The following is a 19,214-nucleotide window of genomic DNA, read 5'->3' as shown; positions in this document are numbered from 1 at the left end:
ACTCATTTTATGAGGCCAGCATTACCTTGATCCCAAAACCAGACAAAGAACCCACCAAAAAGGAGAATTACAGATCAATATCCTTCATGAACACAGATGCAAAAATTCTCACCAAAATACTAGCCAATAGGCTCCAACAGTACATTAAAAGGATTATCCACCACAACCAAGTGGAATTTATTCCTGGGTTGCAAGGTTGGCTTAATATCTGCAAATCAATCAATGTGATACAATACATTAATAAGAGAAAGAACAAGAACCATATGATACTCTAAACAGATGCTGAAAAAGCATTTGACAAAATATAGCAACTCTTCAAAGGCTTAAGGATAGAGGGTACATACCTCAATATCATCAAAGCCATCTATGAAAAACTCAGTGAATATCATTCTCAATGGGGAAAAACTGAGAGCATTTCCCCTAAGGTCAGGAACATGGCAGGGATGTCACTATCACCACTGTTATTCACCATGGTACTAGAAGTCCTAGCCTCAGCAATCAGACAACAAAAAGAAATAAAAGGTATCCGAATAGGAAAAAAGGAGTCAAACTCTCACTCTTTGCAGATGATAAGATACTATATGTGGAAAACCCAAAAGACTCCACTCCAAAACTGCTAGAACTCATACAGAAATTCAGTAAAGTGTCAGGATATAAAATCAATGTACAGAAACCAGTTGCATTTCTATACACCAACAGTGAGAAAGAAAAAAGAGAAATTAAGGAGCCTATCCCATTTACAATTGCACCCAAAACCATAAGACACCTAATCAGAGACAATGAATCTGTATTCAGAAAACTATAAAGTACTCATGAAAGAAATTGAGGAAGACCAAAAAAAAAAAAAAATGAGGAAGACAAAAAGACATGCTCATGGATTAGAAGAACAAATACTGTGAACATGTATATGCTACCTGAAGCAATCTACACATGTAATGCAATCCCTACCAAAATACCATCAATCTTTTTTCCAAGAAATGGAAGAAATAATCCTAAAGTTTCTGTGGAACCAGAAAAGACCCCCAAATAGCCAGAGGAATGTTGAAAAAGAAAACCAAAGTTGGTGGCATCACAATTCCAGACTTCAAGCTCTATTGCAAAGCTGTCATCATCAAGACAGGATGGTACTGGCACAAAAACAGACACATAGATCAATGGAACAGAGTGCCCAGAAATAGACCCTCAACTGTGTGGTCAACTAATCTTCGACAAAGCAGGAAAGCATGTCCAATGGATAAAAGACAGTCTCTTCAACAAATGATGTTGGGAAAATTGGACAGCCACATGCAGAAGAAGGAAACTGGATCATTTCCTTACACCACACACAAAAATAGACTCAAAATGAATGAAAGACCTCAACGTGAGACAGGAATCAGTCAAATTCCTTGAGGAGAAGACAGGCAGCAACCTCTTTGACCTCAACTGAGACCATGACCTGAGCTGAAGGCAGAGGCTTAACCCACTATTCATAGATGAGAAAGACCATTTTTTTAGTTTGGTCTTTTCTTGAGAAAAGTACCTCTTTTTCAGGCTATACAGGATTCCCACAGATAAAAGAAATAAGAACTCAAATACAAAATTATTTGAGTTGACTGAATGACAAACACCAAGTCACCAAAAACATGATTCAACAAAATGAGCAAATAGGACTACGACCACAAGAATGTCAATGACAGAATTATTAAAGTGAATGTTAAAAAATATACTTTTAATGATTTAGACCAAACAGGGTGTTTAGAAATGAAAGACCTATTGAAATAAAAAATTCTTGAAGCTGAACATATGAAATTATTAAGAAATATAAGAATGGGGCACCTTGGTGGCTCAGTTGGTTGAGTGTCCAACTCTTTGTTTTGGCTCGGGTCATAATCTGAGTGTCAAGAGGTCAAGCCCCAAGCTGGACTCCATGCTCAGTAGGGTGTCTGCTTGAGATTCTCTCCCTCTCCCCCTCCCTCTGCTCCTCCCAGCCCCTTGCAGTCTATCTCTTAAATAAATAAATAATTTTTTTAAAAATGCAGGAAGAAAATAAGACAGTTGGTATAAACTAAGAAATACTGATGAGAAAGTTACCTGGAACATAGCACAGAAAGTCAAAGATGGATGTGAAGACAGAAGATCTATATGGAATCAGAACAGGAAACTGCAACATGATTTTATTTAGGATTTCCCAAAAGAATGGGAGATTTTTGTTCTGATTTTAAAAAGCAAACTTGGTAATATCTGGCTTTCTTTTAGAATCACTCTCTTGGGAGAAATCTCCTTGTAATCTGAACATATATCTACTAATGGGTTGACATACTTTTCCTTCCCTTCCCCTTTCCTTTCTTTTCCCTTCTTTCCCTTCCCTTCTCTTTTCCCTTCCTTCCCCTTCCCTTCCTTCTCCCTTCCCCTCTCAGTCCCTCCCTCCCTCCCTTTCATCTTCCCTCCTCCCTCTCTCTCTCTTCTTTCTCTTTTAATTTACCCTTTATGTATTCTGTTCTAAAAATGGTTGCTAGAGTCTTCGGTTTTATTCAGTACATATAATTCTTGTTTGTTTCTTGTTCTTGTTGGTTTCTTGTTTTTTATATTCTAAGTTCTAATAATTTTGGTTATGTGTGTTGCACATACAATCAGTAATTCCAAGATTGACGTTATTCCACATTGTGATTTGCCTTACAGTTGATAATGTCTTACAATTAAGAATTTCCTGCATTGTTGTTTTTTCCTCTTCAGTGGTACATTATATAGTGGTAAGTCTTAAAATCAATGACCATCAAGGCACCTTAAAATCCATGAATATGGTTATCTTCTACCTCAGAGAATCCTGTTCCCCACCCCCACGCTATTATGATATTTTTTGATACACAGGAATTTCAAATGTAAATATAGTTGAATTTATCAAACATTTCCTTTATAATTAGCATTTCTGTGTTATTTAAAAAACCCTTGTATCTCAAAAACATGAAATTAATTTTCTGTATTTTCTCTTCCGATTTTTTATAAATTTAAACCATGCGATTCATTTTAACTTGTCTCCTTGTACATAAGTATCTTAACAGCATGTGTTCTGCTCTCACAGTGTTCTGCTTTGTCTATTTCCCTAACATGTGCAGCAGCCTTGTCCTCATTTATCACATACCATACTTGATAAGTGATAGAGAAGATTCTCCTTCCATATTCTTTCTTCACTAATGTCTTGGCAATTCTTAGGCCTAATCTCTTCTATAACATTTAGAATCAACCTGTCAATTTTCCTCCAAAACTCTTTTAGAATTTTTATTGAAATAAATTCCATCACTAGATCAATTTGAGGAAAATGCCCATTTGGTTTCACCTTTAGTCTTTCAGACCATGAGTATAGTTTATATCTTCAGTGAGTTATGCCCTCTTGGATTGAATTATAAAATAGCTCAATAATTTTCTCCATATGTCCTATGTATTTTGTTATTAGATGTATTCCAATATTTTATTTTTTTCATATATTTAATAGAATTTTTGAATTAAATGTTTCACTGCCAAATGCTGGTATATAAAATGCAAGTGGTGACTGAATATTGCTTGGATATTTAACCACCTCACTCTCCTGTTAATTTTAACAATTTAATTCCATATTGTTTTTTTTAATGGAGACAATCATCACATCCACTTCATTTTAAGGCCTAAAATTTCTAATGCACTGTTGAATAGAAACAGTGAAAATAAAATTCTCTCTGTTTCTGATTTTGAGAGGAATGCTTTTAATGCTTCACTATTTTTAAAAGATATTTACGTATTTTGTGTAAATATCTTTGAGTTAATAAAGTTTCTACTTTGTTCTCTTTTGCCAAGAGTCTTTACCATGAATGTGTTTTCAGTTGTATGAAGGACATTTTCTTTTTCCGTTGTGATGATCATATGGTTTTTATCTTTAATTGTATTACACAGTTACATTTTAAGATTTTCTAATGTTAAACTACCGCTGTATTTCTGGAATAAATCTAAAATAAAGTAACTCTACTGGGTTATTTAAAAATACCTTGTGAGATGATATCTGCTAATATTTAGTTTAAAATTCTTTCATTTCTTTCCTGAGTAAGAAAAACTTATTGTTTTTCTTTCTTACACTGTCCTCTTTAGGATTTGGTAAGAAATTTATATGGGTTTAATTAACTTTTTTCTATTTTCTAAAATAGCTTATATAATATTGGAATGATCTGTTCATGTAATTTTAGTAGAAATCATCTGTGAAATCCTTAACACTTGGTATTTTTTTTTAAGATTTTATTTATTTATTTGATAGAGATTACAAGTAGGCAAAGAGGCAGGCAGAGAGAGAGAGGGGAAAGCAGGCTCCCCACTGAGCAGGGAGCCCGATGTGGGGCTCAATCCCAGGACCCTGAGACAATGACCTGAGCCGAAGGCAGAGGCTTAACCCACTGAGCCACCCAGGTGCCCCAACACTTGGTATTTTCTTAAAAAGATTTTAAAGAATTGATTATAGTTCTTTCACTATTCATAGATGAGAAAGACCATTTTTTTAGTTTGGTCTCTCAGCTAGAATTGGTCAACTATCGACTCATGTTTCTTAGCACAACCCTAGTTTGTTGCTCTTTACACATATTTATATGTCATGATACAAATTTCTACTTTTTTTCTAATGCAAAAACCATTACCAGTTCTTAAAATAAACTACTGGGTGAGGACTATTGACCCCACAGTCTATAAAGATTTGAGAGCACTGGATTTCTGGACTTGTTCTCTCTAAGTCATGGGAGGAGGTAATTATTGATTGGAAAGTATATTATTTTCTATGGCTACTGCAATATATTACCACAAATTAACTGGCTTAAACCTCCCAAGTTTACTATTTTAAATTCTCCTCATTAGAAGCTTGACCCAGCTCTCACTGGCCAACTCCAAGGTATCAGAAGGCCGTCTGTGCATTCCTCTGGAGGTTCTACAGGAGAATCCATTTCCTTGCATTTTCCAGATACAAAGACTACTGATTTTTCACTTTCTTCCACCTTCAAAAGCAGTAATGATGAGTTCAAACCTTCTCACGTTACATCTCTTTGGGCCTTTCTTCAGTAATTACATCTCCCTCTGACTCAGCTCTTCTGCCTTCCTCTTAAGCTTTTAAGGATCCTTGCAATTCCATTGGGCCCAGGATAATCCCCCTATTTTTTTTTTTAATATTTTTTTATTTATTTATCAGAGAGAGAGAGGTGGAGAGAGCAAGCACAGGCAGACAGAGTGGCAGGCAGAGGCAGAGGGAGAAGCAGGCTCCCCGCCGAGCAAGGAGCCCGATGTGGGACTCGATCCCAGGATGCCGGGATCATGACCTGAGCCGAAGGCAGCTGCTCAACCAACTGAGCCACCCGGGCGTCCCGATAATCCCCCTATTTTAAGTTCAGTTAATGGGCAGCCTTAATTCCATCTGAAACCTTGATTTTCCTGTGTGATGTAACCCAACCTATTCCTAGGTTCCAGGGCTGGAACCTGTACATCTTTGGGGATCATTATCCTGCTGCCACAGAAAGAAAGACAACTTCACCAGCACCACCAGCAAACAGTTGCCTCTTGCATCCAGAATTGTATATTATTTCTCCTGAAATTTGAGGTTATCACAGGGTTCACGCAACCTAAGACTTAAAAGTTCTGAATTACACTGGCACAATTCTAAGAGGTCTCTGGCTACAAAATGAATCTCAACTTCAGGAATGTTAAAAGGTGAACATGCATATGTATTAGAAGTGATGTTGTGTTGATAAAAACATATAATAGCATCTTTTTCGTCCAGCATCTCTATATCTACTCACCAATCTACCAAACCATCCATGTGACAAAAACAATAGGAAAAAGTAACTGGGGAAATGGCAAAACAACTTGTACTTTTTACCCTCTAAACAGCTTTTCAAATATAAGCTTAAAAATATGTACAATTTATCAAATGAAGCACTTATTTTTAATATCCCATAACACAAATATAGCCTAACACATTTAAGATGTACATATCTTTTTTATCAGCAAATGAGCAAAATATTGTTACAAAGTTAAAATGCTGATAAATAAGTTATTTCCAAGTTTGTATTTGCCATTTCTTTATGTATTTTAATTTATATAATTTCATCTGTAACTTCATTCAAACTTAAATTTTCTCACCTTCAATCTTCTAACAGTATTGTCCTCTATTATAAAACATATCACACTATAGAGGAAAGCAGACCCATTATTCTAAGATCTGAGACAGAGGCCAGTACCACACTTACTAACAGTGATGCTGGGCAAATTTGTAACACCTCAACAGGAATAAAAAGGGACGTGAGAGATCTAGTGCATACTGAATGCCAATTAAAAATGAGCTGCCTTCACAAATGTTAGAGTTTCACAACATTCTGTGGGATCAAGAATATAGATTCTATGGCAAAAGTGAGCAATCCAAACTTTCACAATGTGTTAAATAATGTGCCCACATCTGTGCAGGTAATAAACAGCAGAAGTCTGATTTGAATCTGAATATCTGACTTCAAAATCCAAACTCTGTTCTATTTTGGTGTTTTTTTTTACCTATAAAGTTATGAAAATAAAATGAGAGAGTTTGGATTGTGAAGGAATTAAGTGAGATAATGTTGATTCATGTGTTGCTCAAATTACAAAATATAGCCTAAGTCCAACCATTGTTTTTAAAACACAAGCATTCCTCTTCATGAACAATTCAAATTAATATGATAAATTCAAAGCTTTGTCTGCTGTCTTTCCTCTCTTACTATACCTACTAGGAGACTTAAGAGAAATTGCCATCTTAAGGTCATCATTCAGGTCTATATTATCCAAGCTAATAAATACAAAATTCATTTTCCTTTCTTGCAAAGTTTTCATTATATAGTATCCAGTGTAAAATGGGCTGCCTTCATCAGAAATAGAAGAGTCAGGAAGGTATATACTGATGTAAGAAAAGCATTTGACAGGTGAGCCTGGGTGGCTCAGTTGGTTAAGCAACCAACTCTTGGTTTCAGTTCAGGTCATGATCTTGGGGTTGTGAAACTGAATCCCACATCAGGCTCCATTCTGGGGGTGGAGACTACTTAGGAATTTCTCTCTCCCTCTGCCCGCTCCTAACCCCCAGCTCCCACTCCTACTTGCACATGTTCTCTCTCTTAAAAAAAGAAGAAAGAAAGAAAAAAAGCATGTGGCAAGATACAGCCCATAGTATTACATAAGGAGATTTTAAAATGTGTGTCACTTAAACATTTTATTGATAAGACCTAATCTCTTTTGTTTTGTGACACTAGAGATTGAGAGCTGTTAAGATGACCTGTAAGCCACGTATATTTGTTTAACTTTGGGAATAATTCAATGAGAAGTTTACCTGCTTCCTTTAATCATAGAAAAAATTATTACTATTGCCCCATATTTTCTTTCCTTATAAATGACTATGTGAGTATCAGGGAAAATCTACCTCTTACGCTGCAAGTTAAAGAAATAAAAACCTTAAATTTGTTTAAATAATAAAGATATTTACTTGCTCACACATTTGGAAGCCCAGAGGTTAACCCATGGCCTGTGGATGAAGGGTGCGGTGATTCAACAACACCGTCAAGAAGACGACCCCAAGAATCCAGGCACTCAGAAATAACGACAGATCTCAGGAAGGGCACTGGACTTTACAAATCCTATGCTATAATATTTAAAACCAGTTTCTACCAAAGTCTTCATGGACAGGTTGAACAGAGAGAGGGACTGATTATACTGCTTTCCTGATGAACTCTGATGGTCCAAACACATCAAGGTACTTCATTATTCAAATGTGCTTTAAACCAGAAAATAAGTTTCATAGATAATGCATATTATGAATATGTATGCTATTTTCAAATAGCAGATTTAGCAAAATGTGAAACATAGACGTAATCAAAAGGAAACTGGTTTGCCTCATGGTAACACTTGCTTCTTTAGGCTGTATGTCCACACTGGGAAGAGGCAGTTAGCATGCATAATTATGGGAGACACTGCCCCAGATGCTGATTTTTCTCAGATACATGAGTGAGGCAAGAAGTGCATCTGCCTATATTAAAGAAGGTTTTAGGGGCAGTACCATTGTTTAAGTGGAGGGAAAGGTAATTGTCTTGACACAGTCTTCATTGGTAATTCAAAGCTTGTGTGGTTAGGTTGATTAAAACTATACAATGAGAATTAATTTCTAGAGATTTTGACAAGAAAAGGAGAAAAACAAAACAAAACAAACAAACAAACAAATGAAACACTGCAGCAAGCAGGTGAGAAGACATTAGAAAGATCATCCCTAAATCAAGTCAGCTTTTCCTTGGGGTGTCCAGATCTTTTTATGCTGCAGCCCCTTGTGAACCAAATATTCCTTTGACTCCATCATTAAGTGCTTTACACTAACTATAACTATTTTCCACTTACTATCTCAGATTTTCATCACCTAAGGTTGATGAGAACTTAAGATGATGGAACTAGTTAGAACTGATTTTTTTTAAATACCTGTACCCCTTCATTCTGCTTTTGCCCTTTTTAGATTGTTCATCCTTACCAAGAACATATGACACATCAAAGATGGTTAAGTTAAAATACATCCTACCCTACAGAAATACAACCCACATCATATGTCAAAGCCAGACCATGATTCTTCTCTGTATTGTTCCAATTTTTAGTATATGTGCTGCCAAAGCGAGCACAGCCAGACCATGATTCTTAACTATACTTTATCAATAATGCCTTATTATATACAGCTACATGGCTTAAAAATAATATATGTAGACAGCAGTATAATTAATACATGGTTATATATATAGTTATGTAAATTACATAGATATATCACTTATGTTAGCAAATATGTAGCCATTCTCTCAAAATTAAGAGCTGTGGTTTCATGGATTCTACTGCGTGTGTGGTTATTGTTTTAGAAATTTAAATATCCAGGTCAAAATACAGAAAATTTACTACTTTATGTACAGAAAATCGGGGAAATGAAATGAATTTCCTTGACAGTCTGCAAAGAATTTCAAACATACATTACTAGAAAAAAGAAAATCCATTAGCCTGAAAAAGGTCAATCACATTGACATTAATACATTTTGCCTTGGTTTAGCAATAATAATAGAATTTTGCTGAACCCATGTGTACATCTCTGTGATGATAAGAAAAAAGAACTCATGAGATTCTTAAAACCTAGTTTAAAATTTTTCTCCAGTATATAGTGTATTTGTGTCTTTAGGCTGTTTCATTAATAACTGAAGTGTTGACCAATGATTAAACATAAGGTTGGAAATACATACCTCCGACAGTCTAAAGAAAAAGACATTCCATTAAAACCAGCACTCTCAAATAATTTCCTATACTTAAACAAATGATGTATTAAAGGTGTCCAGAAATCCTCAAAGTGTAAAAACTTTTACGTGCACTTACCAACAGTATCACATGGTTCATCTTTGTGAACACAGAAATCTTTCCTAGAAAGGAAACAGAAAATGGAAGTAAAAATAAACTTTTCCACAGTCAATAGAGATTATGTGACTCATTTTTGATGGTTACATTAACAACTGAATTATCTCCAACAATTTAACAGAACTGAAAATAAGATCAAATTTTAATTCTAAGAAAAAATGAGAATTATTAAATATTTTTTAAAGATTTTTTTTATTTATTTGACAGACAGAGATCACAAGTAGGCAGAGAGGCAGGCAGAGAGAGAGGAAGAAGCAGGCTCCCTGGTGAGCAGAGAGCCCGATGTGGGGCTTGATCCCAGGACCCTGAGATCATGACCTGAGCTCAAAGGCAGAGCCACCTAGGTGCCCCGAGAATTATTAAATTATTAAATTATTAAATTTTTAATGACACATCTTTTATGATATAATACTAAAGCATGTTGTCTTATTTCATTAAAAATACTTCAAAAATAAAATTCTATCTTGTTTTGAATTTTACTGGATTTCATTTTTTTATTACAAAAAACAGTATCGGGTATTAGGACATGGCTTTCTGTTTGATAAATACTGAAAGATCTCTGCTTCACAGGCACAAAAATAATTTCCAGATAGAAGAGTCAAATTTAAAAAACACGATTTAAAACAGCAAAATATTTTACATCATAACACTGGCAAAATTTTTAAAAGACTGATAGTAATCATTTTTAAAAGGGCATGAGGAGTGCAGCTGGGTGGCTCAGTGGGTTAAGTCTCTGCCTTTGACCCAGGTTATGATCTCAGGGTTCTGTGATTGAACCCCGCATTGGGCTCTCTGTTCAGCGGGGAGCCTGCTTCCCGCTCTCTCTCTGCCTGTTGCTCTGCCTACTTGTGATCTCTTTCTCTCTGTCAAATAAACAAATAAAATCTTAAAAAAGGGGGGGGGCATGAAGAAATTAGTATTTTTACACAGAGGCAGAATATAACCATGAAAAATATGCTACAACTTGCTATTTGAATACCGTATCTTGAAGAGCTTCAGAGCAAACTATATGAAAGCACAATTTTAACTACCTTTTCAATTTTACTAGTTATGTGACCTTTGGCAACTTACTGAAGCTTCTTGTGCCTCTGTTATCTCTACAGAAAAAAGGGATAATAAGGACACTATCTACCATGTAGGTTTATAGTGCAGGTTAGGAGATTTAATAAGATTAGATCTTATTAGATTTATTTAATAAATAATATAGATTAGATAATAAATAAATAATTAATTAATAAAGATTAATTTAATAAGACATACCTACATACACACATTTACTTATTTATTTAAAGAAAGGCGTAGGGCAGAAGGAGAGGGAAAAGCCAATTCCAACTGAGCAGGGAGCTGAGCAGGGAGCCCAATGCAAGACTCGATCCCAGGACCCTGAATTCATCTCCCCTGGTGGAAGTCAGATGCTTAACTGACTGAGTCTCTACATATAGAATACTTTAATGTGAGTTTAGTGAATGTGTTGGATAAGTAAACACAGAGAAAACTTAAAAACAATGCCAGGTACCTACTAAGCTGTCCGAAATTAGTTGTTCACATTTTTGTTGTTTTGTTGTTCTTGCTGTTATTTCTATACTATAATTTAAGCAATTTCCTACTGATGAGCAAAGATGTTTAGATTCTACAGAATTTTTACTATTACAAACAATACACTAATTAGTCTTTGCGGGTGTGTGAAAGAGAAATAAAAAAAAAATTTTTTTTATTCCTCACTCTGTTATAGCGATCTGAATGCCGTTTCTAAATTAAAAATTGTAAAATTACGTGCAACCCTCTTGTCAATTACACCAACGACATCTACACTTTGATGATTAAAATGGTTAGTTTTCAATTCACATTTTCCCAGCTCATCAGCAGCATCTGTGATTTAATATCAGTGCAGGTCTGTAAAAATGTCCCATGCATATTTAAAATGTAAAGAAATAAACAAAAAACCCAACACTTAAATATAGAGAACTGGAGGGTGCCAGAGGGGACATGGGTGGGGGGCATGGGTGAAAAGGTTAAGGGATTTTAAGAATATAAGTATGGTGATGAACAATGAATAAGATATAGAAATTTGAATCACAATATTGTACACCTGAAAGTAATGTAACACTGTATGTTAACTATCCTGGGATTAAAATTTTAAAAATGTATATTTTCAAATGGATTGGAACAAAGCTATACATGTGCATTAGATCTAGTGACATACCCAACTCTGACATAAAATTGCTTAAGAAAACTAGAAATTCTAAATTTATTTTTAAATCTGTAACTGAAAAAGAGGTGCTAAAATTCCATTGTGGTTATACATTTGTTGCTCCCTCCTGATTCTGGCTAATTTTTCCTTTATGTTGAAATTAAGTTGAAACTAACTCTCTGAATTTTTATAATTTATTTTGAATTATTTTTTACTATTGTATAGAAACCATATGTACCCTCCTAATGTTTTCTGTATTAAAATTTATTACATCTGATATGAACAAATATTAATATACTAGTAATACGTTGATGTTTCTTGGTATTTTTTTTCTGTTTTACTTTCAGCTTTCATTTTCTCCAAGTCTCTTACAAAAAAGCATATGGTTAAAATTATAAAACCTAATTATATAATATAAAAATGAATTTAATATTTTATTATGGATATATTTGATTTCTTTATTTGTTTTTTCTTTATTATTTGTTAATTCTATTTCCCATTATACTTTCCTTCCTATCTAGTTTTATTTTCCTTTCTTTTTTTTTTGCTACTACTTGAAAAATAACGTTAGATTGTGTTTGTTACTTCCACATTTAAATTTGTGTGCTGTAACAAATTTCACAAATACAGTGATGTAACATAAATGTATCATCTTACAGTCTCGAAGCCAGAAGTTTGGAGTTCACTGGGCTAAAATCAAGGTATGAGGAGTACTGGGTTTCTTCTAGAAGCTCTAGGTAAGAATGCATTTCTTTGCCTTTCCCAGCTTCTAGAGGTTGCTGTACTTCTTGACTCACAGTTCCCTTCCATCCTCAAAGCTGACAATGGTATCACTTGCTTGGTCTCCTTCTGCCATCATGCCTCTTGCTTCCCTCTTTCCCTATCACCTGTGATTACATTGGGCTCCCTAGGTAATCGAGGATAATCACTCAATCTCAAAATCTGAAACATAATCACATCCACAAATACCTTTTTCCAGAATGTAAGATAACATAGTCACAAGGTCTATGAATTAGAATAGGGACATTATTCTGCCTACAACGTTCACTGTTAAAAATTATCTTCAGGCTCCTCCTGAAGAAAGGACATCAAATGCTTTTAATTCAACACCTCCCTTCAATCTTTCATGTTATTTTTATTTGACATTATAATTCTATCTCAATTTTCCAAATCTCAATTTAGATATTCTAAACCATTATTAGATTTGCCCATGTATTTAGCAATATATTTTCTCAGTAATAGGTTGGATCTTTACTTTCTAGAGAGCTCCTTATTCTTTAAGTACATCCTTCAGGATTTCCTTCAGTGGCTTTGGTTTATTTTAGCAGCCATGCTTTCTCCTGCCTCTGGTTTATACTGTATATCAGAGATATGTCTGGTCTAGACAAGGCCCACTGTAGAGACCTCTCACTGAACTGCAAGGGAGTGGGTCATGCCCAAAATGCAATATACACAATGCAGTGTTAGAATGTGCTATATATACTGATAAATGCATATTTCCAAACAATAGGAACAGCAACATATGCTTTCACTCATTTAAATTTTTAAATGTTTTTTCTCAAATAGTCTATTATTTTTTATTCTGTAAAATCTGAAAAAACTTGTTGATTGATTCTGGATTACTGAAAGTTGGCTGTTACCACTTGATACATTAATCTTCACTGTATAAAACAGCTTTTCTTTTGTATATAGAAGATATAATCTTATCAATATTACTTGCATATGCCTTAAAAATCTACTGTTCCAATTGAATTAATGCTTTAAAGTAGGCTCATTTTTGTTAATTATTAAAAAGCAAATAGCAAAGAAAAAAATTTTCATGAACTACACAGGCAGAATGTCCATCAGAATTGAGTGTCTTAATATTTATACCTTGTTTTTTGGAAGACATTGGGACATGGAGAGGAGAAGTGAGTTGGGGGAAATTGGAGGGGGAGACAAACCATGAGAGACTGTGGACTCTGAGAAACAAATTGAGGGTTTGGGAGGGGAGAGAGGTGGGGTTTGGGTGAGCCTGGTGGTGGGTATCAAGGAGGGCATGTATTGCATGGAGCACTGGGTGTGGTGCATAAACAATGAATTTTGGAACACTGAAAAATAAAAAGTAAAATTTAAAAAAAAAAAAAGATCTTTTTGAAAATACATGCCCAAATTAAAAAGACAACTCTAAATAAATGAGGGAAGACACACTGAAATTTTATCCTGTTAAACTTAATCAATCAAAATACCATGCCCTAAAACTTCAAAGTTAAACTAGTGAACTGCATCCTTTTCAAATATTCAAGACACAAAACAGAAAATTTTATACATCTGAACAAAACATTCATTGGAACACTTGTCCCAGGATTATAATTGAAAGTTTTTAAAATCCAAGAGATTTCCACTGAGGAAGACCCTAACTATCCCCTGAACCCCAGCATCTCTCTACTGGTCAACCAGCTTCAAATATATCATATACATATATATATTAAAAATTTCACCAGCTTCTAATCACAGAATTTGCCTCCTCACCCTATCCTGACCCACACCCACTTTTCCCAGAGCATCTAAAGTGAATAATACAGTGGGAAAAAATAAATGGTCCCGAATCATCCAAACCTAGTGGCTGACATTTCTAAAATTTCCATGCTCACTGCCTTTCTTGATATCTAGTTCCTTAACTATTCCTCTCATTCTAAGTACTACATAGAATTTTCTAAGTACTACATAGATTTTTCCATCTACCAAAAAATTCCAGAGAGACACCTCTTTTGTGCTCAACTTGCAAAATTGGTCTCTGTGGCTCAAAACCAACAACAACTGATGTAGGAAAACATATCCATGTGGTGGTGGAACATATTCAGAACCTGAATGTAACTACTGATAAGGAGGAATGGAAGAGGTTTTTTGACATTTTTATTAAAAGTAAATGATCAGATATATTTAGCTCCTTTCTACATCAGAAGATAGAGAAATCAAATTTATCACAGGAATACCATGCCTGGTTGTATACATTGTGCACTGCTTAATTCTCAGGGTACATTTATATATACAACAATATAAAAATCCCTCTACTCTTGCATAGTGCACAACCTACACAGTTGGATGGCTTGGGTTTATTAGGTGCCTTTTATATGCCAAGCAGTGGATAAAAGGGAAGAATACAAAGATAAGTGGAAAAGGTTTCTACCTCGAACACAAAGAAAAGGGTGACATACAATCATTTCTCTAATGTGATAAGGGCCCCACAATCAGTTAGAGGCTTCGGGAATTGTATTAAATAATGAATAGTTCTATTTTGCAATTCCCTTTCCCAGCAAACAAAAGGAGAGAGAAACATCCACAATAGATGATACCAAATAATATGGTAATGCAGAAAGTTAAAGAACCACATAAAAATCAAAATCTTCACTGTAGGGCCAAGAATCACTGAGTGTAAAGTATATTCAGATGTAGACAGAAAGGGATTTTTTTTCTTTTTCTAAACATACAATACATCATATCATAATGCGTGAGGCTGCAACATAACTATTTATTTGATTTACATAATGTGAAACAAGGGACTTTATCTGTAACTAAACAACATGATAAAACTATGACAAATGTACTGCTTATTTTCAAGGTCACTTAGAGTCCTTTGCACAGCCAGTTTCTACTCAGCAAAGAAATGAAAAAAGCAAATTATATTTTAAAAATGCGAGGTCTTTTCTCCAAAAGCCTGGTTAGTACCCCTCAGGACCACTAAAAAAATAAATCATGAGCAGCATTTTTAAAAACTCCGATCAGATAATAATTCTTAATCTTTAATTCTTCCACTGTCAACCTCTTTAAAGAGGGCCCAAATAATGTATTCTTAACTTCATAAAAATCAACGTTGGGGGGAGGGTGATAGGGGACAGTGATTTGTTTGCTGCCTTGACCCATGATCATGCAAATTGAAATTCTCTCATCCTTGGCTCCTGTTGGCTCAGTGGGTCTGAAGACTGCATCATAGAGTTTCATAATGTGAGTTTATGGAAATGATAACTGTTAGAATCTGGCAACTAGGAAGGCCAATAAATTCTGTTCAAGTTCTGATTTATATTGAAAAAAAATGAAATGGAGCCTTTAATTCCCAAAAATGAAGATACATCTGAGAATAAGTCTCATTGTGCAGCTTTATGGTGCCCTGGGCTATACCTATAAATGATTCATTCAGATATTATTCTATAAGTTGTATCAAACTAATATATTTCTACTATTTGTATATCTTATTAAACTTTCTATTTCACTTGACAATGAAATTAGTTTAAAACTAATTTTCAGAAGTAGTGCACATAAACCGAAAACATTTCAGTAAATATGAGAAGCTAAGCTATGATTAACAAAATTAAACTCTCATTTTTTTAAAACTCTCCAGTTGAGTATTTTCAAGAGAAACTTATGTCTTCTCCATGATTTCAAGGAGAAACGTGATAATTACACTAAGAAATCATAGAGTTGACAGCTGGGAGGACATGTTTTGTGTTTGTGTTACTATGAGCCCATAAGCACTGGGTCAGCTTTAACATATTTACTTCATTTTATCACACAGAACAATTTAATAAATATATTGTGGCAGATAGGCTTGGATATATGAAAACATTATTTATTTTACTTGAAACCAAAATTAACAGTTATCTAAAATTCCTTCCTACAATATGCTCACATAACATACAACATTTAATAATTATCTAAGATAAGAATATGCTAGAAACTAGTCACATGGAGGTTAGCCTGTCACATGTGGATGAGATCATGGAATCCATGGAGATTTAAATTTTTGTTTTATCTTTCACAATGTCCTTACAAAGCTAAAGATTTGATCACCCTTATGTTTAAACTAACTAAAAAGAGATTCTTCGCTCTCAGTTACCCAAACCATTCATTTAGACTTTACTGATCAAATGGTACTAGGCCACTTAGAATAGACATAACACATTCCCTCTGGTAGGTTGATTTTCACTTTTATGGTACTGATAAGGAGTGATATGGTGAAACAGGCATCCTTCAAATAAGCCTCATTCCCAGGGGCAAGTAAAGAGAGAATTATGAGTCAGCAGCTATCAGTATTTCATATGTGTATAACCTTTGAGAGTTTTTTTTTCCTATTTCAACCAAAAATTTTTCTATTTTCTATTTTATTTCTATTTATTCCCATGTGATCCAAAAATCAAAAGCAAATTATTAGGTCTTATTCTAAGTCCTAGCAATCAGAGTACAAAAAAATTGAAGTCAACATTTCTACTAAAGGATTAAAGAGGTGTACAAAGATTTTTTTTTCCCCATAAAACATGAAAATCATAGCAAATTTTACCTCTCAACAAAGATGTCTGCTTTGGGTTTTGAGCAGAAAGCTTGTTTAGACAATGAAACTTTGATTTTCTATCCATAACTAAAAGATCCCTTAGAAATAACCAGAATTATATAGAAATAACCAGAATAGTCAGAATGCGTTAGCCACAAATAGGTTTTATAAACTTGTCACCTGATGAGATCTGTCTTCTTTGTCATGCTTGTTAGGTGTTTGAAATAATGCTTCTGAGACTAAAGAGGATGATATTCATAATTTGATTACTAATTCATATTGCTTTCCTCATTAAAATAATGAGGAAATTAAATTAAATTAAATTTAAATTTAAATTAAATTTAATTTAATTTAATTTAATTTAATATATTAAAATATATTGTAGTATATTTCTTACAGAAATTTGAGAAATATAAGAATAAAGTTCAAACTTAGCCTATAATCCCACTATCTGGGAAAACTTATAGTTAACATTTTAAAGTCTGTTTCTACAGTTTTATTTCCTATGTATTCATATAACTAAATACATTGTACATAACTAAATACATGTAAAATATATACACTATTAGGATCATACTCTCTACATTCAAGTCTTGCCCCACCAGTACTGTGACTTTAATGTCATTCCTCATTTCTTTTTTTTTTTTTTTAAGATTTTATTTATTTATATGGCCCACAGAGATCACAAGTAGGCAGAGAGGCAGGCAGAGAGAGAGGGGGAAGCAGGCTCCTTGCTGAGTAGAGAGCCAGATGCAGGACTCGATCCCAGGACCCTGGGACCATGACCCGAGCCAAAGGCAGAGGCTTTAACCCACTGAGCCACCCAGGTGCCCCCCCCATTCCTTATTTCTAATACCACTTTTCTCTTCAGTCCTGAAAAAAGAATCTATTGAGTCCACTATTTTTTCTTATGTTATAAAGGCTTAAAAGCCACACTCTTAACTAATCCTTCTTACTTCCCTCGTTGCTAGCTTTCCCTAGCAATACAAGACAAAATAAAATGTTCTAGAGCATACCTACTGTAGTAAAAGATGATTCTTAAATGTATTAAGATAATGTGAGATGAAACTATAATTCTTCCAAAATTTTTTGAGTGTAGTTGACCCACAATGTTACATAATTATAATTTTATTAAAAAGGAAAGTGAATTTTAACTATGGGCTGACAAAAATATTCATAACATAATCATACAACAAATGTCTTTCTGATAGTGGGTCTTTCACATCAGTATGAGTCTACACAGGATTTTAAACAATTATTTGTTTGGAGTAAAATTATTGAACATTCACTGTTTGGTAGGCATTATACAAGATGTCTTATATTTTTGTCCCGGTACTACTATCCTCACTTTGTTGATAATAACAAGACTAAGACAGGTCGTTTCATCAATTTAAGATCACCAGCTAGTATTTGGACAAACACAGGTCATTTTTATCTGATCATCTCTCTGAGTTTTAATCTTTTTATATTTATATATTATATGTGTGTATATGCATAAATACAAATATACATTTCCAATACAAATGCTTTTGTAGACAGAGGTATTGCCACTATTTTCTCCAATCCAGGGCTTGTCTTTTCATTTTCATATCAATATCTTTTGGACATAAGATGGCTTAAATTTTGGAGATGTCCAAATGATTATTTTTAAGAATTTTTTGATTAGTGCTTTTCTTGTATCCTATCCAAGAAATTATTATCCTCCCTATAGTCATATAGATTTCCTGTTTTTCTTTCTTCTTTCTTTCTTTCTTTTTCTTTTCTTTTTACTGAGAGTTTGATAGCTATAGCTTTCATGTAGCTTTCTATGCCCCATAATGAATTAACGTCACACAAGGTGTAAACCCGTATTGAAATTCATTTTTTTTCACATGGTTATCCAGATGTTGTAGAGCCATTTCATTGATAAACTACCTTCCCATGACTCGATTATATTGGTGGGTTTTTCTGAGAGTCAATTGAACATATCTAAATAGCTGTATTTCCAGATTCTTTATTCCACATCATTCATCTTTGCCAAGTTTCTGCCAATACCCCATTGTTTTGATTACCAAATCTTTATAATAAATTTTGAAATCAAATAATGTAAGCCCACCCAGTTTATTCTTCTTCTACAAAATTGTTTTGACTCTTCTCTATCTTTTCTTTATCCAAATACATGTTGGAATCAGCTTGCCAATTTTTACAACAACAACAAAAAAGATGGCACAAACTTTCATTGAGATTATGTTGACTCTCAGACAATGTGGGGAAGATGGCCTTCTTGATAATATTTAGTCTTCCAATAAATAAAAA

At 34.1% G+C, this 19,214-nt stretch overlaps 1 protein-coding gene across 1 annotated transcript in view; it reads right to left on the bottom strand.

The window, feature by feature from the left end:
• The window catches only part of ADAMTS19 (ADAM metallopeptidase with thrombospondin type 1 motif 19), a 251,991-nt gene that overhangs the window by 173,829 nt on the left and 58,948 nt on the right, over nt 1-19,214 (bottom strand). Inside the window, exon 6 of the mRNA XM_059416340.1 lies at nt 9,385-9,428. Coding sequence (XP_059272323.1) covers nt 9,385-9,428 — 44 coding nt within the window. The remainder of the gene's footprint in view (nt 1-9,384; nt 9,429-19,214) is intronic.

The sequence above is a fragment of the Mustela nigripes genome, chromosome 12 (genome assembly GCF_022355385.1).
Source record: "Mustela nigripes isolate SB6536 chromosome 12, MUSNIG.SB6536, whole genome shotgun sequence".
NCBI classification, from domain to species: Eukaryota; Metazoa; Chordata; class Mammalia; order Carnivora; family Mustelidae; genus Mustela; species Mustela nigripes.
Note: the sequence above shows the minus strand (reverse complement) of the source record. Positions and strands in the feature narration are given on the sequence as shown.